Genomic DNA, 22,017 nt, shown 5'->3' with positions numbered 1-22,017 from the left:
AGCAAGTAAGAGAGAGAGCACGAGCAGGGTGAGGGGTAGAGGGAGAAGCAGACTCCCCACTGTGTAGAGAGCCTGACATGGGGCTTGATCTCGGGACTCTGGGATCATGAACTAAGCCTAAGGCAGATGCTTAACTGACTGAGCCATCCAGGCACCCCTGACATTAATCTTTTTTGTTTTTTAAAGATTTTTATTTATTTATTTGACAGACAGAGATCACAAGTGCGCAGAGAGGCAGGCAGAGAGAGAGGAAGGGAAGCAGACTCCCTGCTGAGCAAGGAGCCCTGGGATTAGGACCTGAGCCAAAGGCAGAGGCTTTAACCCACTGAGCCACCCCCTGACATTAATCTTAAAGAGAAACACCACCTCAGTCTATTTTTCTACTTTTCACACTCCAAGAGAATTCTCTTAAGATCACTGAATCTTTCACAAACAAGAGATTAAAATTTATATAAGGAAAGGGACACCTGGGTGTTTCAATCTGGCTTCTTGCTCAGTGGAGAGCCTTCTCCCCCTGCCCCTCACCCCACTCATAGTCTTTCTCTCTCTCAAATAAGTAAATAAAATCTTTAAAAATAAAATAAAATAAATTACATAAGGAAGAAAAATGTAATTACCTTTGACTTCACTCCAGAGAAGAACTTGAACATTCTGAGGAAGGAAAATATAAATTCCTCTTTCTGTCCAAGTCAGCACACAGTGCTCACTACAAAAGAAAAGGGAAGAAGTTAAGAGAATTCTAGTTTGCTTGGATACAGAAATTTATGATCTAATTCCCTGAATTCAGATGCTCACATCAGCTATTAAAGGAATATTGTAGAAAGAAGACACAACAGGGGTGCCTGGGTGGCTCAGTCATTAGTGTCTGCCTTTGGCTCAGGTCCTGATCCCAGGGTCCTGAGATCGAGTCCCACATCGGGCTCCCTGCTCTGCGGGAAGCCTGCTTCTCCCTCTCCCACTCCCCCTCCTTGTGTTCCCTCTCTGGCTGTCAATCTCTCTGTCAAATAAATAAATAAAACATTAAAAAAAAAAAAAAAAAGAAAGAAAGAAAAGAAAATACAACAGTGATCCAGTTAGTCAAGTCATAACACCTAACAAGAGTCCTTTAAAAAAATAGCATAATATGGCACCAAACTGGGAAAAATTTAGATACATACACTAAAAACCTTCTAAAAAAAGAAAAGGTTGGTATTTTACCTAATGTTTGTTAAAGCATCTAAATTTCCCACCACTGGTATGAAAAGGGCACATTTAAAACAGACAACACACCACCACAAATCACTGCTCTAGTGAGCCACATATGGGGATGGTAATAGTTTGATGCCCTTAGTTGTGTGCAGGCAATAAAATGTTAAAAACTCATCAACCATCTGCCAGGAGCTTTATCAAAGTCTCTATCTTAGCTTGTAGACACTCACCAAGACAGATGTGCTTTTCCCTATTTTATAAAAACAAAAAACCTGAAATTTGGAGAGATGAAATATTACACCCAACCACAGTCTGGCTACAAGAGCTGGACTTTTTTCTCTACACCTCACAGAATCCCACTTCTTCCCTCATTTACCCTCAGTGACCCATCCACCAACTATTACCCAGAATCTGGACTACTTCACATAACTGCATTTTCATAAAGTCATAAATTTCCTAAGTGCCAAACCAAATGACTCTTCCTTATTTCCTTTCTTCTTGATGCTCAAGCAGGGGCCAGCCCTGCTGATTGTTCCTTCCTTCCTGAATCTAACCTCCCTGGACTCTGGGACACTGCACTTTTCCTGGGCCAGCTTTTCCAGTCCTCTGGTACTCTCCATCTCTGCTCATCTCTTCGCATACCCCTTTGCTTGTATTTACTTGTATACTCTTTCTCAAGGCTGCTACTGTTTCTCAGATACCAATGGGTCATCTCTGCTTCTTCCCCTCAGTCAGGGCGTCCCAGCTTATAATGCTCACTCCAGCGGCCTCCCAAGGATCACAGAAGTGCTACTCCCCTCTGGGATCCTCCAAGAGCCCACGGCAACTGTTCTTCCTCCTGTGCTCACCCTACTTCCTGTCCCCCGTGTCCATACGGTACTTAGTCATGTACTGTACTGCTGCAACCCTCACTTTGTGTCGAAATACCACATCTCCAACAAATTATAATCTTAAACACAGGAACACTGAGGCGCCTGGGTGGCTCAGTTGGTTAAGCATCCGACTCTTGATTTTGGCTCAGACTGTGATATTGGGTCATGAAATCGAGCCCTGTGTCACGCGCCATGCTCAGCAGGGGGGTGGGGGAGGTGGGGGAGTGTCCTGCTTGAGATTCTCTCTCCCCCTCTGCCCCTCCTCCCAACTTGTGCTTGCACATGCACACAAATAAATAAATTAGAAAAAAACAAAAACAAAAACAGGGACCTTTTTAAAATTTATACTCCCAAGAGTACTAAAAATGGTACTATGTGGCTATGAAACACCAGGAGTGATATTTAATAGGAACTGGGTCCTCACACAAATATTAAACATTTTGTCAATATAAGACCAGGTCACTGTCCCTATGAGAAAATAATATTTGACACAAAGATGGAAGAAATGGTCAGAATGCTAATCTAAAGGAAGAAAAACCAGAAGGTTACCTTCAGGAGCCAAAGAAGAAAAAAAAAATAAGAAGCCAAAGGATCCCTGAGTAGATAAACAAAATGATTTCGACACTAAACTTTGATACTCAGCTTCCTTAGGAAATCTTAGGAGGGGAGCTTAGGTAAGAGCTGATACTTTGCAATTTACAGGTCACTTATCCTCTTGTCCTTTCACTGATAATAAACAGACTAGGACACAGCCTAAGAGCACTGCAAGTCCAAGGAAGGGAAAGTAATACTGTTTACCCTAAAGAAAACAAAGTATATAAATTTGCTTCCTTTGGGATTTGTGGGTGTAATAGTAAAGGTTACCACTGGACACAAGTGTAGAGGTAGGGGGAAAAAAAGAAACAGAAACAAAAAGCCTTTCTACTCATGTTTTTTAAAAAAATCTTCACTGAATTCTTTAACTGAGCTGTTATTTGAGAGACTTCTGTGTGCCTAAGACCAAGCCCAGAGCAAAGGAGTTGACAATCTGGTGCTGGGATTGATATTCGTGGTACAGTGAAACTGGTGGTGACAGAGGAATCAACAAAGTGTGACAATAGTGCCTGGGAATAAGTGTCTAATCTCATCCTGCTGGAAGAGTCAGCAGAGGCTTCAAACCGGCATTAATTACTACTTAAACTGAGCAGTAGGCAGAGCCAGATCATCAAGGGCTTTGTATGCTATGGCAGAGACTATAACAGGAGCTTTAAATAGCTTAACTCAAAGAACAACTCTACCAGGAGAACCTAGCGACTGTGGCCTTGCCGTTAGAAAACATACTCTTGGGTAAAGGGCTTCCTCACCAATCACACCACAGTCAGCCCACGTCTGTCATGTGCCAGAGGCTAGGCCAAGCACTGAGAAGAATATAATGAACAAAACAGACACACAGCACTTACTAAGAGTAAAACAAGCGTAAATGTTATATGAATATGTAATCATAAGTCATAATAAGTGCCATAAAGGAAGAGGGATTTTTTTGGTCTTTTTATTTTTATTTTTATTTATTTATTTATTTATTAAAGATTTTTTTTTTTTTTTTTTAAATTTATTTGACAGATCACAAGTAGGCAGAGAGGCAGGCAGAGAGAGACAGGAGGAGGAGGAGGCAGGCTCCCTGCTGAGCAGAGAGCCCGATGCGGGGCTCGATCCCAGGACCCTGAGATCATGACCCGAGCCGAAGGCAGAGGCTTTAACCCACTGAGCCACCCAGGCGCCCCAAGAGTATTTTTTTTTTTTTAATCACATTATAAGAGCAGTTAGTTAGCCTTTGATGAAAGAATCTAATCAGACTACTCTATAAAACCTCTAAATAACATTCTCTGAATCTGCATTAGAGATCTTATGCATTAACCTAAGGGATACTAGAAATAATATCCATCGATGAAATGAGTTCAAGACACACAGACTGGGTGGAAATTGTAACATTGGCAGAACAAGGTGTAAGACTCAGCAAACCCGGCCTTTAGTGGCACTCTGTGCTGCCACTTAGTGGACTTTTGCACCTAATCCAACTGGAAGGCTAGCTGAACCCCAATGTTAGAATATGGCTGAATGTGGGGCACACAGGTGGCTCAATCAGTTAAGCATCTGCCTTGAGTTTGGGTCATGATCTCAGGGTCCTGGGATTGAGGCCCACATTCGGCTCTGCTCAGCAGGGGCTCTGCTTCTCCCTTGCACTCTCCCTCTGTGCTCTACCCCCCAAATAGATAAATAAACTCTTAAAAAAAAAAGTTAGAATATGGCTGAACGTGCTTCAAGCAGATCTTTCATGCAAGGTACTTACTTGTCAGAGCAACTAAAGGACACAGAGCTGAAAGTTTCCCAAGCTTAGAAGAAAAAGTTCTATAATTAGGTTTGTGCATACCTGCTAAGAAACATATCTATGTGTGGCTGACTTCAGTCTGAAACTTGCTTTCATTGTAACCTCCCAGCAGAAAGGAGAGATTATGAAAGAAAGAGTATCAACAGTTCATAGCTCTAATTATCAGAAGTTCCCTGATAATTACAGACTGTCCAACTGGTTGAGATCAATTTGCAACCCAAAAAAGCAACATACATCCATGATCTTTATATTCCTCTTAGAACACTTCATGTAACAGGCATTTCCTAAATTCTCAAAAACAGTTAAATCCAAAAACCTTTTAAAAAGCTAACTGCCGGGGGCCTGGGTGGCTCAATGGATTAAGCCTCTGCCTTTGACTCAGGTCATGATCCCGGGGTCCTGGGATTGAGCCCCTCGTCGGGCTCTCTGCTCAGCAGGAAACCTGCTTCCCTCTCTCTCTTTGCCTGCCTCTCTATTTGTGATATCTGTATGTCAATAAATAAATAAAATCTTTAAAAAAAAAAAAAGAAAAGAAAGAAGGAACGCTAACTGCCAGGGCACCTGGATGGCTGAGTCAGTTAACTGTCTGCCTTTGGCTCAGGTCACGATCCTGGGGTCCTGGGATGGAGCCATGCGTCAGCTCCCTGCTCAGTGGGGAGTCTGCTTCTCCCTCTGTCTCTCCCCCTGGTTGGTTCTCTCTCTCTTCCTCACTCTCACACTCACTCTTAAACTCTCAAATAAATAAAATCCTAAAAAAAAAAAAAAAAAAAAAAAAGCTAACCGCCTGTGAACATGCAGCAAAGAGAAAAAGTGTTCATTATTGTTTTTTTTTGAAAGCTCAAAAGGAGAAACTTACCTAATGTGCAAGAGTCTGGGGAAAGACAAAGATTGGGAGGACCCAACTGTATGATCATACTGAGGATCTGATCTAGGAAGTAAACAGTCTGTTAATGATTGAATCACAACATAAAAGTATCCTGTTCCCTACATAGGAAAAGTTTTGCTGCATCTAATTCATCTACCTTTATTCAATCTACTTCAATTATACCAAAGATAACTGGTTAGGACTTTTTGGTTTCTCTAAATCTTTAATAAAAATTCTACTTCAGGGGCACCTGGGTGGCTCAGTGGGTTAAAGCCTCTGCCTTCAGCTCAGGTCATGATCCCAGGGTCCTGGGATTGAGCCCTGGATCGGGCTCTCTGCTCAGCGGGGAGCCTGCTTCCCTTCCTCTCTGCCTACTTGTGATCTCTTTCCAAAAAAAAAAAAAAAAAAATTCTGCTTCACTCTTAGAAGGCATAATAAAATCTTTAACTAGATTTTATTCTAGATTAATCTAGAACATCAGAGATTTCAACCCAACTCCTACACGTAAACTCCTCAAATAGTCCCTACCAGCCACACAAATCATTACCTTAGGGTAATCACAGGGAGAGGTGGTGAAGAGAGGAGTTTCTTAAACTGATGTGTACTTATAACTTCCCCATCGAAGTTCACTTCCCACATCCTGGAGCCAGGGCGAGCACAATATATTAGGGGTTGCTGGCCCACAGAACATCTTCCAGGGAAGAAACAAGCTCCGTATTCTCCATCTCTGTCCTTGCTTCCAATTCTCCAAAATTTTTCTCTGATTCCCAAAAAGGAAAAGAAAGCAAGTTTACTCATTAAAAAAAAAAATTAAAAACAATGGTACTACAAAGCAGCATGGCCATAATGTCCTCTCTATATCCATAGTAGCAGTATACTGGAAAGAGCAGCACCTTGGAAAGGTCAAAACAGGGCTCTAGCTTTGACCTGCCATTGACTATTTCTACAACAGGAAGCAAAGTCACATTAGTACTCAGTTTATTACCCACAGAATAGGGGCTCACAATTCTATCTGAAATCCCCTTTCAAATCTACAAAATGAGTGCCAGCCAACCATTTCATACATCCTTAAATCTTACTGAAAAGTTATTTTAAAAAAATCCATCCCTAATCACCTTGTAAAAGGTGGACTCTCCATGGGAGTTGCTAAGCTACCTCTCCCACCCTGTCTCGCAGCCGTCCCCACTGCCGACACCCAGGAAACTCCTCACTCTTTCTTCAAAAGGCCAAGTCCTTCTGAAACATGGCAACCTTGAACACTATTTCCTGATGAGTACATGAACTAAATAGAAGAGCTCAGTATACTGCCTGAGAACATGGAAGGTGACAACATAAAGAGGTCTCTTCCTAAAATCTGCTTTACTTATTCTTCAGGACTTCATTACACCATTCTTCCTCTGAGAGACTTCCTTGATGCCCATAAGCTGAATTCCATGCTTCCCTGGGTGCTTACCACATTATATATGGCAATTGTGTATATCAGAACAACAGATTATGACTTTCTTTAGGACAAAAGCCATTTCTTACTCTTTAGTTGAATTTCAAGGCACAGCATCTGGCCTACAGAAAGCACTGATCACGCACTGCAGTGTTCCATATACTCAAACTCCTCTATTAGAGAATGATCTAATATGCTCTGTAGTGTGAATTTACAAGCTGATTTTAGATATAATTCAATAAATATCCCTGTACTTATTTGTTTCGTGAATCAAACATAACCTCATAGTGTACCTGCGTACTATGAAAAACTGTAAGAACGGTACATATCATGAGATCATGATGTGAAAGTGCCTCGAAACGCATACAGAGCAATCTAAGAAGCTAGGGATTTATTACGTTATTTGGGAAATAAAATCTATTTCTTGCTTACGTTATAACCTCTGTGGCTTAATACAGTACTAAGGGTCCAGAAGAGGGCAATGAATGTTTGCTGAGTGAACAAATAAAGGCAACTCATTCTTACTCATATGCTCATTAACCTTGCTTTCTATGTTTTCAAACAATATGTAACAGGCACAAGGCTAAGTAATTAATATACATTACCTTAGTTAATCCTTAGAACTATCTCTATGTTCTGGATGGGGAAACCAATATTTAGCAAGGCTTAAAAAGTGGTAGAGCCAGAATTTGAAATTATACTGTCAGGCTCCATTAGTCAATGTTCTCTCCCCTGTACCCTATAGTTCTTTGTTTCTATTTTTTTTTTATTCCTTCCTGGGATCCACCTTGCTCATCAACAATACTAACAGAAAATAGCGAGTGGCTGGCAGGAGAAGAAAATTTGTATCTATCACTTCAATTAGTTATTAAGAGCCCCCATTTAAAAAAAATGTTGGGGTGCCTGGATGTCTCAGTCGGTTAAGCGTCCGACTCTTGATCTCAGTCAGCTCAGGTCTTGATCTCAGGGTCAAGAGTTCAAGCCCTGCATTGGGCTCCATGCTGGGTGTGTAGCCTATTTAAAAAAAAAAAAAATGCTGTTTGTTGGGAGGGAATATAGGTTGAAACAAAAAATTTTAAATATAAATGCATTTTTAAAATTATTGTACTATCCATGTCCTCCCAAACTGAATTCCACTTAACAGGAAGTGGGCATTTCTTTAACATGTTATTCTAACAGCAGAATCTATGCTATTCTCATAACCAACTCTAGCCACGCCCCTGTGAATGGGAAAATGATGATGAGCAACTCTACTGCACAGAAGGAAAAATAAGCCTCTACTTATTTAGCTCTTTATTTTAAAAAGCTTTTCATATATCTTTCTATATTGGGTCCCTTGGTAAACTTGAAAATCTACAGAATAGTTAGGAACTTGGTGAAGCTAGTAAATACTTTACCAAAACCTCAAGTGTGGAGTTAATGGCCAAAGGTCCAATGTCAAGGTTGTTTTGGGGGAACTGTGAGGTAAGAGCAGAGGCAGAGAATCAAGACAGAAAGGTTCTAGTCTTGCCTGCCTCTTCCCAGCACGGTAATATCAGGTATGCTCTATCACTTCGGATGCCTAGGCTTTCTGATCTGTAAGAATGAAAGGGTGACAACTAGATGATCTCCAATTCTCCAAGTCTAACTTCATCACTGAGCTATAGTCTAAGACAAGTCAGAACCAAGTACATCCTCCTTCCCACAAACTCATGTAAACTGACCATGTGCATCTCAAGGCCTTGCCTCTGTGCTGTCCAGCTAGGTTCTCTGATCTCAGACACCTGCCACCTGTTGTAACTGGCCTCCTTTCCATGTGCCTTTCCCATCCAAGAAAATAAATACAAAGTATACCTTCTCCCCAACCTTCCCTCTACCATCCCTGACTCTGCAGAAACTTCCTTCAAACCTTTTGTAATAATCTCCTGCTTTCTAGAATAGCTGCCTTCTAATTGAGACATATGAACTCCTAGAAATACACAAAGACTTTCCAAGCCTGAATAGTTCTAAGGAAATCAATTTTCAAACCCTGACATTCGATATGCACAACTTCTTAAAATGACCTGAGAATCCACTTAATTATGTGACATTTAAGGCTGCTGCTCTCACTATGGTGCTAATTTACTAACCTGATCTTCCCCAACTGCCCTACTTAAGCCAGGCTGGCAGGTTTTAAAATATGCCAAATTCTTTCTCACTTTTCCCCAAGAGGCTGTTCCTCCCTGCTAGAATGTCCCTTCCTTCTCCTCTTACTCCAAATTCAGCCTACCAAAAACCATCATCAAAATTAGTGAAGCTGCCTGGTGGGTTCACAGGGGTTCAATATAAAATTCTCTTTCATGTAGGCTCAAAATTTTCCTTAATAAATATTCAAAAGGGTGGCTGGTCCCGGAGAATATGGTACTGGGAAAATAGAATCAGGAGTGAAAATTTCCCTGCAGGGAGAATGGCTGAGGAACTTCAGCACAGGGGTACATAATATTTATCCCAAGCTGTTTCCTGTTTGGCTCTGGTGTTTCACAGCTACCTCTAACACACTCCTCCTTTGCCATTCACTGAACCTTTGCCTCCACCCTGGAGATTTTGGTAAAATATCTGTCAGCATCACAAAGTTCTTAATTATTCTTCACCCAATCAGTACAATGCTATTAAACACACAACTCTAAACAACAACAAATTCAATCAAGGAAGACTTCCTGAGCCCCCATACTGAAACAGGCCTTTGCTGGGCCTCCCCTCATGGCACTGTGACCACCCTTCACGGAGTTAACTGAACATCTGTCTCAGTCGCCCACTGGACTGTCTCTGTCTCCTGTCTCTCCTGTTCTCTAACATCAGCTTGCACACAGCTGGTTCCTCATCAACATCTGTATTACTGAACAGAGGGGTTTGGGCTAGATGACATCTGAGTCTCTGAGAGTTCCAGAACTCTGCATCACCTATGACTCATGGTTGGCCAATATACCTCTCAGTGTCACACAAGAACGATCGAGTAAGTGAAGATATAAGGAGTCTTCCGTCCAAATAATCTAACTGCACAACACAGGAGTCAACCGTTGTTATTGTCTGGACAGGAAACATCACAAAGGCAGCAGCTGCCTAAAAGAGACATGACAAGGAAAGAAGACTCATCGTTACATACCCGTATAATCTCCTTCTCTTTACCTTTTAAGTGAAAATAACTGGATAGCAGAAAAACAAATTTCAAATGGGCCAAAATTTAATTTGCCTATTAGGATATAGAAGTTCCACTCATTTAAAAGCTGTGACATACTTGGTTACATAACCGTAGAAGACAACTCTTAAGGCTCTGTTTCTGGTTATCTAATCTTAGAAACTGGAATGACAAAGATAAAGCAAGTTTTGGAACATGTGACAGAACTTTGTCACACAGAAAACAGTACTTCTTCCTTTGGAAAAAAAGACAAATTAGGGCTATAGCACCTGTAAGGTTCCAAATGCTTTGGGGATTAAAAATATGTTAGGAATCTCTCTCTCTGCCTGCCTCTCTGCCTACTTGTGATCTCTGTCAAATAAATAAAATCTTAAAAAAAGGGGGGGGGGCGCCTGGGTGGCTCAGTGGGTTAAGCCTCTGCATTCGGCTCAGTTCATGATCCCAGGATCCTGGGATCAAGCCCCGCATCTGGCTCTCTGCTCAGCAGGAAGCCTGCTTCCTCCTCTCTCTCTGCCTGCCTCTCTGTCTACTTGTGATCTCTGTCTGTCAAATAAATAAAATCTAAAAAAAAAGTTAGGCATCAAGCGGTAACTTTGATGGGTTACCATGACCAAATCAGAAGAATATTCTGATGTGTTAATTAAAATAAAATAATTTAGCCAATGGTAGTTAGATTTCTTCTTTTCCTTCAAAGATCCTATGTGAAAATAAGCCAAGCTCCCCATTATAACAATTTTGGAGAAGAGGGACAGTAAGAATTTGGTCTGCTCTGCCTTAATGAGAGACTGGAGCATTCTGTTAGGATAACCTGAAACTTAACCCTTCTGCTCCAACAACTGTAGCAGGAAGCCTGGGACCCATACAGCTGAGCACAATCCAGGAAGTACCTTTAAGATTCAATTTACAGTACATTACATCCATTTTGAGAAAAAATGTACCTAGACTCATGAGTTTCTTCTAAATAGGGACCAGGAGAACAGAAGCCTGGACAACTGATACCATTTCTATGTTTCCCATTTTGTTCACACAACTAATAAAGGAGGGGGGGGTGCCTGGGTGGCTCAGTCAGCTAAGCGTCCAACTCTTGGTTTCATCTCAGGTCATGATCTCATGGATCCTGGATCAAGCCCTGCATCAGGCTCTGTGCTGAGCAAGTAATCTGTTTGAAAGATTCACTCCCTCTGTCCCTGCCCCCTTTCATTCTCTCTTTCTCTCTCTCTCAAAAAGAAAAACAAAAAAAGAGAAGAATCTTATCTTTATTAATAGCCTAGTATTAATGCTTAATTTAAGTGCATCATACAGGTGAATTACAGAGTACTGTAATAGACAATGTGCAAATTACTGAAAGTCAGCTCACAAAAGCCACCCTTAATAACGTATCAAGTTGAATCAGGCTACTATATTTACTACACACAAACAAGTCTCCTCAAAATTAATAGCTTGGGCTCTAGATCAGTCCCCCAAGAAATACAGTAGATAAAATTGTGTTCTTCAATTGAAATTCTATAAGACAGTATCTTATATCTCACCCACATACACAAGGAACTGGACTGTTTCTTACCTTTGCTTGTTTGGAAGTGTTAAGTTTGATGGCAGAAACTTTCCCCATATGATCACCTACAAAAACTCTAAGAATAGCTGTGTCCCAACAGAGAGCTGTAACTTTTCGGCCTTTGTGCTCTGAAGACACATAAATTCGTTCTGGTTTCCCACGACGCTCCTGATTTAATTCCCAAACAACTACGAGACCTTGACTGCAAGAAAATGAGTCACAGAAGCAGACATTTGGCAATGGTGAAAAAGGTGCAATTTCTTTGTATCACAGTATCAATTATATAAAATATACATGCAAACTCCTGCACTTCAAAAAAAGAGGAAGTAGAAAGTCAAGGTACTAATTTCCTTGCTTTAGTCCACCAATCCAGTACAAGAGAACTTAGATGTTCTAAATTATCTCAGTTACCCTACTCTTTTAAGGCCACTGAAATGTTGTTGCCGCATACTGACATTTTCCATAACCCACAGTGACCAACTGTCTGTCCTGGTTTGCTGGAAACTGAAAGATTTCCTTAGGACACAAGACTTTCAGTGCTAAAACTGGGACAGTCATAGGCAAACCAGGATGGTTGGCCACACTAACAAACACACAACTACATCTGTCAATTTAAACTGTATTTAGAGGGTCTTCTGGGTGGCTCAATCAGTTAAGTGTCTGACTCTTGATTTTGGCTCAGGTCATGGTCTCAGGGTCATAGATGGAGCCCCCCCCCACATGGCACTGAGCTCCAAACTCAGCAGAGAGCCTGCTTAGGATTCTTTTTCTCTCTCCGTTGGCTTGAGTGCTCACTCTCAATAAAATATAAAATACAAAATGTAGGGGCACCTGGGTGGCTCAGTGGGTTAAAGCCTCTGCCTTCTGCTCGGGTCATGATCCCAGGGTCCTGGGATCGAGTCCCGCATCGGGCTCTCTGCTCAGCAGGGAGCCTGCTTCCTCCTCTCTCTCTGCCTGCCTCTCTGCCTACTTGCGATCTCTGTCTGTCAAATAAATAAATAAAATCTTTGAAAAAAATACAAAATGTAAAATACACAATGTAAAATTAAATTAAATGTATTTAGAAAAGATCACATTATTTTAAAGCAGTTTCTCACCTGGTAGCTACAGCAACATAATCATCATCGTGTAAACAACAGGCAACCTGAGAAATTGCACCTTCCTATAACACAAAAGGAAGAATACTAGGCTTCTCAAAAACGTTAATTTTTTACTTTTAAATCTCAAGATTTACATTCCTCTTTGACTCCAAATGATTATTCATAACAGAGAAACTGGAACTTAACAAAAGATATTCCAAATGGTGACAGGACTACCTTTAATCTTACCCTGTGTGAAAGAAAGAGCCTGTGCTTCCAGCCTTCCTTCTGAATGAGATTGAGTCCTCCTCCTGAACTGCCCAAAGCCAACCATTTCCGAGACACAGCTATGCTTGTGCACTAAAAACATGGAAACAGACAAGCAAGAGATCATCAAAGTCACATAACCAAATTAACTGCAGGAAACGAATACGAAGGATCTGTGTAGCAGGTTCCTCCCCCCACCCTACTCCCTGCCCAGTTGGACACCACATAATGCCACTTACCCTTTCATTCTAGTATAGTGAAACATACAGAACATTTTGGTTTTAAATGTTTAACTGAATCTCAAAATGAGTGAATAGGCTCCATTGTACAAACGAGTAATTTTCTCTTAGCAAAATCCAGTTATCAGACCATTTATCTTTTGCTTAATTTGGCTAGGTCATTCCAATGCTGACCACAAAGATGAAAGATCAAGTAAGTCTCCAGGGGATAAAGCAAATGCTATAACCATTTACTCAACGTGAATCATTTCTAGTCTACATAATTAGCACTCAAACTACCCATAGCTTTTGTACAAGTAGGCCTGTGGAGGATACAGATGCAGGTCAATTATGTCTTCCCCAGCCCTCAGCTTAATGATCCCTTTCCTTATCCACCAGAGAAAATAGTGGTCATACTGTACTCAATAATACCCTGTGACAAAATTTGCTGCTTGCCTGATGAACAGACACTCCCAAATCTCTCAACCTAGCTTTCCACCACAGAAACTGGAAAATCTAAATGCATTTACCCAAGCTGTCTTTTTTTTTTTTTTAAGATTTTATTTATTTATTTATTTGAGAGAGAGAGAGTGAGAGCACAGACAGGCAGAGGGAGAGAGAGAAGAAGGCTCCGGAGCCCACCGTGGAGCTCAAACCCAGACCCTGAGATCAGGACCCCAGCTAAAGGCAGATACTTAACGGACTGAGCCACCCAGGTGCCCCATTACCCAGTCTCTCTTGAAGGTAGGGGGAGCTATGTGACTAAAATCCAGCCTGCTAGGGTTTCTTAGAAAGGTATACCTTACTAGGTAAAAGGTAGAGTGAAGAAAACAAAGCCTTCAGGAAACAATGGATAATGATACAATCATAGTAGGGGACTTGAATACCCATTCCCATCAATGGACAAATCATCCAAACAGAAAATCAACAAGAAAACAGTGGCTCTGAAAGACACACTGGACCAGATGACTTTAACATACTCAGAACATTCCATCCTAAAACAACAGGATACACACTGTGCACATAGTACAGTCTCCAGAGCAGATCACACATTAGGCCACAAAACAAGTCTCAACAAATTAAAACAAAATCAAAGTCCTACCATGCACCTTTTCTGACCAAAATACTATGAAATTAGAAATCGAACATAAGAAAAAATTTGGAAAGACTACAAATACGTGGAGATTAAATAATATGCTATAAACAATGAATGGATCAACCAAGAAATCAAAGAAGAGATAAAAAAAAATTACATGGAAGCAAATAAAAATGAAAACAACAGTCCAAGGGGCTGGGTGGCTCAGTTGTTAAGCATCTGCCTTCGATTCAGGTCATGATCCCAGAGTCCTGGAATCAGGCTGGCATTGGGCTCCCTCCTCAGCAGGAAGCCTGCTTCTCCCTCTCCCACTCCCCCACTTGTGTTCCCTCTCTTGCTGTGTCTCTCTGTCAAATAAATAAAATCTTAAAAAAAAAAAAAAAGAGAGAGAGAAGAAAAGGAAACAAGAGTCCAAAATCTTTGGTATACAGCAAAAGTAGTTCTAAGAGGGAAGTTTATAGCAATATAGGCCTATATCAAAAAGAAGCAAGAAAAATCTCAAACAACATAACTGCATACCTAAAAGAGCCAGAAAAAGAAGGATAAAACCTAAACCAAGCAAAAGGAAGGAAATAATAAAGATTAGGGCAGAAGAAAATGACATAGGAACTAAAAATATATAATAGATCAGTGAAACCAGGAGCTGGTTCTCTGAAAAGATCAACAAAATAGATAAACATACAGCCAAACTCAATTAAAACAAACAAACAAACAAACAAACAAAAACAGAGAGAGAGAGGACCCAAATAAAGGAAATCACTAATGAAAGAGGAGCAATAACAGAGTATTATATTATAACAGAGTATTATGAAAACCTATATGCCAACAAATTGAACAACTTAAATGGGTAAGTTCCTAGAGATATAATCTCCCAAAACTAAACCAGGGGAAAAAAATAGAAAATTTGAACAGATCAATTACCAGCAATGAAAACTGAAACAGTAATCAAAAAACTCCCAACAGAGGTCCAGGGCGAGATGCCTTCACATCTTTAAATGTGAAACATTTAGGGCGCCTGAGTGGCTCAGTGGGTTAAGCCACTGCCTTCAGCTCAGGTCATGATCTCAGGGTCCTGGGATTGAGCCCCACATCAGGCTCTCTGCTTGGCAGGGAGCCTGCTTTCCCCCCTCTCTCTCTGCCTGCCTCTCTGCCTACTTGTGATCTCTGTCTGTCAAATAAATAAATAAAATCTTTTAAAAAAAAATGTGAAACATTTAAAGAAGAGTTACGGGCGCCTGGGTGTCTCAGTGGGTTAAGCTGCTGCCTTCAGCTCAGGTCATGATCTCGGGATCCTGGGATCGAGTCCCGCATTGGGTTCTCTGCTCAGCGGGGAGCCTGCTTCCCTCTCTCTCTCTCTGCCTGCGATCTCTGCCTGTCAAATAAATAAATAAATAAAATCTTAAAAAAAAAAAAAAAAAAAAAAAAGAAGAGTTACGACAAGAGTGCCTGAGTGGCTCAGTCGGTTAAGCATCTGCCTTCAGCTTGGGTTGTGATCTTGGGGTCCCAGGACTGAGCCGCACATCGGGCTCTCTGCTCAGCAGGGAGTCCACTTCTCCCTCTCCCTCAGTGCATGTTCTCTTGCTCTCTCTCAAATAAATAAATAAAACCTTTTTAAAAAAAATTAAAAAACCCTAATTCAGAGGGATACACCACCCTATATTTACTGGAGCATTATCACAACAGCCAAACTATGGAAGTAGCCCAAGTGTCCATCGACAGATGAATGAATAAAGACGTGGTATATATCTACAACGGAGTATTATTCAGCCATAGGAAAAGAATGAAATCTTGCCATTTGCACCGACATGGATGGAGCTAGAGGGCATAATGCTAAGTGAAGTAAGTCAGAGAAAGATAAAATGTCATATAATCTCACTCATGTGGAATTAAGAAGCAAAACAAGCAAGCAAAGGAAAAAAAAAAAAGACCTAGAGAAACAAACCAAGAAACAGACTCTCTCTCTCTCTCTCTTTTTTTTTTTTTTAGGGGGTGAGGGGAGCAGGGGGAAAGGGAGAGAAAACATCCCAAGCAGGCTCTACACTCAGCATGGAGCCCAGTGGGAACCTGGATCCCACAACTCTGAAATCATGACCTGAGCCGAAATTGAGAGCGGGACGCTTAACCAACTGAGCCACCCAGGTACCCCAAGAAACAGACAATCTTAATGAGAGAGAACAAACTGATGGTTACCAGAGGGGAGCTGGGTGGGGGAATGGGGAAAATAGGAAATGAGGATTAAAAGTACACTCATCATGGGGCACCTGGGTGGCTCAGTCAGTTAAAAGTCTGCATTTGGCTCAGGTCATGATCTCAGGGTCCTGGGATTGAGCCCCACATCAGGTTCCCTGCTCAACGGGGAGCCTGCTTCTCCCTCTCTCCCCTGCTCCTGTGCTATCTCTCACTATCTCTCCCTCTCTCAAATAAATAAAATCTTTCAAAAAAAAAACAAAACTGCTTTATGGGGCGCCTGGGTGGCTCAGAGGTTAAAGCCTCTGCCTTCAGCTCAGGTCATGATCTCAGGGTCCTGGGATTGAGGCCCGCATCAGGCTCTCTGCTCAGCGGCGAGCCTGCTTCCTCCTCTCTCTCTGCCTGCCTCTCTGCTTGCTTGTGATCTCTCTGTCAAATAAATAAATAAAATCTTAAAAAAAAAAAACTGCTTTAAAAAAAGTAGACTTACCATAATAAAAAAATAGTAATAAAATTTAAAAATAAAAAATCTATAATAAACTGGGGCGGCAGGGGGTGGGGGGAGCCTTTGCCCATAGCCCCATCTTTCCTGCTTGAGATGCTAATGGAAACATCAAGACTAGAGCCTGGACACCTATCTTGCAACTGTGACTAAAAACCAATATATGGATGATAGTGGAACAGGAAAGATGGGAGAGCCCGGTACCTCAGTGACATCCTTGGGCCACTACACTAAACGCAGAAACACTAACTTCCAACAGCGTTATAAACATCCTTATTGGTTAAGCCATGCTATACCAAGTAGGACATCCCATAACTTGTGGTTAAAAAAGTCTAACTGAAATCAACCCTCATGATTGCTGCTCATTTCGCTTTGCCTATTATGCTGCATTCCTTTGCTTAGAGCTGAGAAAGTAACTGGGTGGGGGAGCATAAGTATAAAAATGAAATTACTTAGGAACTGATTATGAAATTTTGTTCTTCACCATGTCATTCCTGAGTTTATCAGAAGAACCCAGGGTTTGAGGGGAACACATACTTCTTCCCACAGAGCTAATAGCTTTTGCTCTGTTTCCTAAACTGGAGAGTACATCAAACTCCTTTTTTTGGAATGAGCTTAGTACAACTGCAACGGTTCACACTGCTTAAAATGCAACAGGGTATACTCTGTACTATTTTACTTTCAATCAAATACATTATTTTCTGAGGGAAAAAAGTAAGATTATCGTGAAGGGAAAAAAAAATTCAGCAATCAATATCATGGTTTTCAAGGATGGGAAAGAAGAATTCAAATGATAGCTCCAAAAGTAAATCCAGGAAGAGCTACGGGGGCACCTGGGTGTCTCAGTCGGTTAAGCATCTGCCTTTGGCTCAGTTCATGGTCCCAGGGTCCTGGGACTGAGCCGAGCATCAGGCTCCCTGCTCAGTGGGGAGTCTGCTTCACCCCCTCCCTCTGCCTCAGCCCCAGCTTGTGCTCACGCACATGCACACATGCTCTCTCGCAAATAAAATCTTTAAAAAAAAAAAAAAAAAAAGAGGGGCGCCTGGGTGGCTCAGTGGGTTAAAACCTCTGCCTTCAGCTCGGGTCATGATCCCAGGGTCCTGGGATCGAGCCCCACATTGGGCTCTCTGCTCCGAGGGGAGTCTGCTTTCCCCTCTCTTTCTGCCTGCCTCTCTGCCTGTGATCTCTGTCTGTCAAATAAATAAATAAAATCTTAAAAAAAAAATAGGTATTTAAAAAAAAAGAGCTAAGAACACGATACTTTATGTAAGATATTACTAGCATAGGGAAGAATACCCAAGATTCCAGTAAACATAAAGAACTAGAGGGCAGGGAGCATATACAACAGAGCCCACAAAATATATGAATATGAACATGAAATTGATATAAGGATCAAGAAATTCACCTTTAGACGACTGGAGTCCAGCCTCAGGGCTGAAAGTAATGGATCCAGAGACTCAAACTCTGCAAGAACATGGCTGTAGGACTCCGGTATCACTGGCACAAAAGCCATTGAGCTGGAAAGTCGAAACCACCTTGAGTGACAGGCAAAGTACTCCTGAATAAAACCTGCAAAAATAAAATTTAAGAAGCTCTTTGCTCAGTCAGCATATATTTAATGGATATATGGAGAACAAAGACAATCATGAGAAAGGGAGAAAGGGACAAGGATCCCTACTCTGGAGGTACTTAGCATCTAAGTGGAAAGAAAGCACATAGATAATATTATATGGAACCATCACCTTGTACTGTATCATTGCCTGATTCTGAAACTCCCAGATAATCAAGTCCAGAATGTCAAGGTCCTCCCTAATCCTACCCCACTCTGTTTATCTCACAGTGTGAGTAGGTAGGATAGGCAATGTAGGATTTAAGAGGGAAACTGGTCAAGCTCCTCTTTGGTAAAATAGCAACCTCGGTTGTACTTCAAGCTGTAAGTCTTCTTCTGCCTTTCGGAGTCTCTCATTAAAAGGCAATGTTCTCTAAAGGCTTCAAACTATAAACCCTGTCAGCAAACTCAATAGTTACCAGCCAACAATTTGGCTTCAAAGAGTGCTTCAAAGAAAAAGACTTCTGGAACTCCTTCTCCAAACCATCAGGGGCTCAGTAAGTATCTGCTGAATGAATGAATGCATCTACTAAGTGGGAAGTAAGGTTCAGGGAATTAAAAACTCAAAGAAAAGAGCTTTAATAAGAGAACTAATACAAATGAATAGGAATAAGAATACAAAACAGCAAATGCTAAATACCCAATGAAGACATTGTAAACTAACGCAAGAGTTTATCTGTTCTGCAACTCTCAAGCGTGTATTTTTGTTAAACTGCACCAACTTCCAAAAAAGAAGTAAAATTCAAGAAAATTCTTACCCATTAATTTTAACTTTCCTAAGTCTTTTGTAACATGCCAAATTAAGAAAAGCAAACAGTACAGAAAAATTTAGAAACCATTTATTTTTGTTTTTAAATTACTTGTACTTTTTAATTTTTTTTCCCAGAACCACATGTATTTACTCACTCACTTATTGATCAAATATGAACATAGCGTCACCAGCTAGACCCTAGGACCTGACCTTTACTTCTCACGGGCTTTTTCCCACTGACCTTTGTCCCACATTTTTCCTTAAGCTCTGCTTTCTAGCTTATCTCTTAACTCAAGCAAAAAACCCTAGGGGCCTAACATCCCATGATGGAAAGAAACTGAAACTACCCCTCAAGCAGTAACCGTTGCCCGGACAGGAGCTCCATCCAGGAGCTCCATCCGCTCAGGCAGCCTGGACCAGTTTGAGCTTAACCCCGGAAATCAGGCCTTTTCAGAGCAACCATGCAGTGACCCAGGGAGTGACCCACAGTTACCTTTACCTCAGTAGAATACTAAAATCTCCACCCATGGAGGAGCACAAGACTGCTTTACGTTTAACATACAACGTATGCATAAGCATGTTTCCTTAAGGAGCATGCACGACCTTATGCTAGCCTCTACATACTACAAGGCTCCCCTATCTAAATATTCATCCTAACCCTAAGTAAAAGAAACCCATTCATCCTTGCTTGGGGAGTCACAGCTTTGGAAGTTATTCCCCATGATCTCCCTATTTGCTGCAAATAAAGTTTCCTTTGTGCAACAACTCTACCCCATGTAGTTTCTACCTGTGAAACTCTACAGGAGTGAACTCAAAGTTTGTTAGGTTACAATAGCACCCACCTGTGCACTGTTCTAGGTCCAGGAGACAAAACAAAATCCTAACTTTCAGGGAGCATCCTTCCCAGTGGCAAAACACACATACACTTATGATTTTTTTTTATTGTATAGACATAATACAGTCTTATTTCCTATTTGTTATAATGTTCTTAACACAGCTTGATCTCTGCGAGGCGAATAGTAGTTAAAAAAAAAAAACACAAATCTTTAGTAGTCCCATATGCAAAATATTTGAGAATTCCAGGGTGCGTGGCTGGCTCAGCCAGTGGAGTAGTATGTGACTCTTGATCTCAGGGCTGTGAGTCCGAACCCCGCTCTGAGTGTAGAGATTAACTAAAAATAAATCCTTCGGACTGCGTGGGTGGCTCAGTCAGTTAAGGGTGCGCTATCAGCTCAGGTCAGGATCCTGGGGTCCTGGGATCAAACCCCATGTTGGGCTCCCTGCTCAGCAGGGAGTCTGCTTCTCCTTCTCCCTCTGCCCCTCCCTCCTCTCTCAATAAATAAGTAAATTTTTTGCACACTCTCTCAAATAAATCAATAAACTCTTTTTAAAAATAAATAAATACAATCTTTATGCTCCCCCCCAAAATTGAGAATTCCTGACCTGTGAAAAATCTCTCATTCTTTTCACTCATTCATTTTATTGACTTCTTAGTGACTATGAGGCACAATGGTGGGAACAAGACAAATAATTCCAGAAATCAGTCACTTTATAAATAGGGAGAAAATGCACACACACGCACATACCCCTCAAAAGGGAGAGAGAAGCAAAGTGCTATGTTGGAATTTAGAGGCAGAAGAACCACAAAGGAATCAGAAAACTTCCTAAGGGAATAGCACTGGAGCTGAGTAGAATTTTATCAGAAGGAAAATGGCAGCAATAAGCAAAAATATAGAGGATACATTTGGAGACACATTTAGTCTTTGGTTGAAACACAGGATACAAATGGATTAATGAAAGATAAAAACAGAAGAGTAATTCAGCACAAGGTATGAAATGCTTTTGACTTTCAAACAAAGGAACCTGAAGAAATTTTGAGAGGCAACAGAAAGGAACTGAAGGATTTGGTGTTAGGCGATCACAACTTCTGTGAAGTGCTGTGGCACACACTAGAAAACAAAGACTTGAGAAAATTATTGAGTGGTAAGGAAGTAAAGATAAGGCCTTCCAATTATTCAAGAAATCTGGTGGAAAAGAAAACTTTTCTTGACTTTTTTTTTTTTTAAGACTAATTTGAAAGTGGAGAGAGGCTAAGGGACTCTTCAAGCAGAGTCCCTGCTGAGTGAGGAGCCAGTGGAGGTGGGGCACGAGCCCAAACCCCTGAAGTTGTGACCTGAGCTGAAATCAAGAGTCCGACATGTAACCAATGGAGCCACCCAGGCACCCCAACCTCTCTTTACTTTCTGAGCAGGAAAGACTCAAACGATTTGTAAGTAGTAGGTTAGAGTCTTTAGAATGAGAAGTACTGAAGATACAAGAAAAAAACAAAACCATAGTATAAAATCCTAAAGAAGATAGAGAGGAATGACATCAAGCCCACAGTATCTATCTCGTCTGTTTGTTATCCTAAGCTCTGAGGTGGATAGGCCATTTGGCCTTGATCTCAGTGTCCTACAAGTTATAATTTAATGAGGTAAAAAAGAACCTAGTAAGTTCCTGTTTTTCTAAAAAAAAAAAAAAAAGGGGGGGGGCCCGGGGGGGCCGCGGGGTTAACCCCGCCCTCTGCTCGGGGCATGATCTCAGAGTCCTGGGATCGAGCCCCGCATCGGGCTCTCTGCTCTCTAGGGGAGCCTGCTTCCTCCTCTCTCTCTGCCTGCCTCTCTGCCTGCTTGTGATCTCTCTGTCAAATAAATAAATAAAATCTTTAAAAAAAAAAAAAAAGATCTAATGGGAAATGAGAATGAAAAAGAAACAGCAAAAGCAATGTCAGTTCTCAAGAAAAGTTGCAGGGTGATGGTGGTAAGCCAACTCCAAATTTATACTTCTTTGTGCTAGTTTTCTTTTAATATTTAAATCTTATTACTTAGAGCTTTT

At 41.2% G+C, this 22,017-nt stretch overlaps 1 protein-coding gene across 4 annotated transcripts in view; it reads right to left on the bottom strand.

Moving 5' to 3' along the window:
* The window catches only part of LOC111149707 (HPS5, biogenesis of lysosomal organelles complex 2 subunit 2), a 47,243-nt gene that overhangs the window by 22,949 nt on the left and 2,277 nt on the right, over nt 1–22,017 (bottom strand). For 3 of the 4 annotated variants that reach the window (XM_022506933.1, XM_022506936.1, XM_022506934.1), the window contains exons 2-9: nt 18,189–18,352; nt 12,763–12,873; nt 12,532–12,596; nt 11,444–11,636; nt 9,673–9,806; nt 5,838–6,050; nt 5,282–5,353; nt 618–706 (exon numbers count right to left, since the gene is read on the bottom strand). In XM_022506933.1, coding sequence (XP_022362641.1) covers nt 618–706; nt 5,282–5,353; nt 5,838–6,050; nt 9,673–9,806; nt 11,444–11,636; nt 12,532–12,596; nt 12,763–12,873; nt 18,189–18,296 — 985 coding nt within the window. In that variant the 5' untranslated portion in view covers nt 18,297–18,352. The remainder of the gene's footprint in view (nt 1–617; nt 707–5,281; nt 5,354–5,837; nt 6,051–9,672; nt 9,807–11,443; nt 11,637–12,531; nt 12,597–12,762; nt 12,874–18,188; nt 18,353–22,017) is intronic. The other variant, XM_022506935.1, reaches the window with a different exon arrangement.

Source organism: Enhydra lutris, unplaced genomic scaffold (genome assembly GCF_002288905.1).
Source record: "Enhydra lutris kenyoni isolate GAN:26980312 unplaced genomic scaffold, ASM228890v2 scaffoldscaffold22, whole genome shotgun sequence".
Classification (NCBI taxonomy): Eukaryota; Metazoa; Chordata; class Mammalia; order Carnivora; family Mustelidae; genus Enhydra; species Enhydra lutris.
Note: the sequence above shows the minus strand (reverse complement) of the source record. Positions and strands in the feature narration are given on the sequence as shown.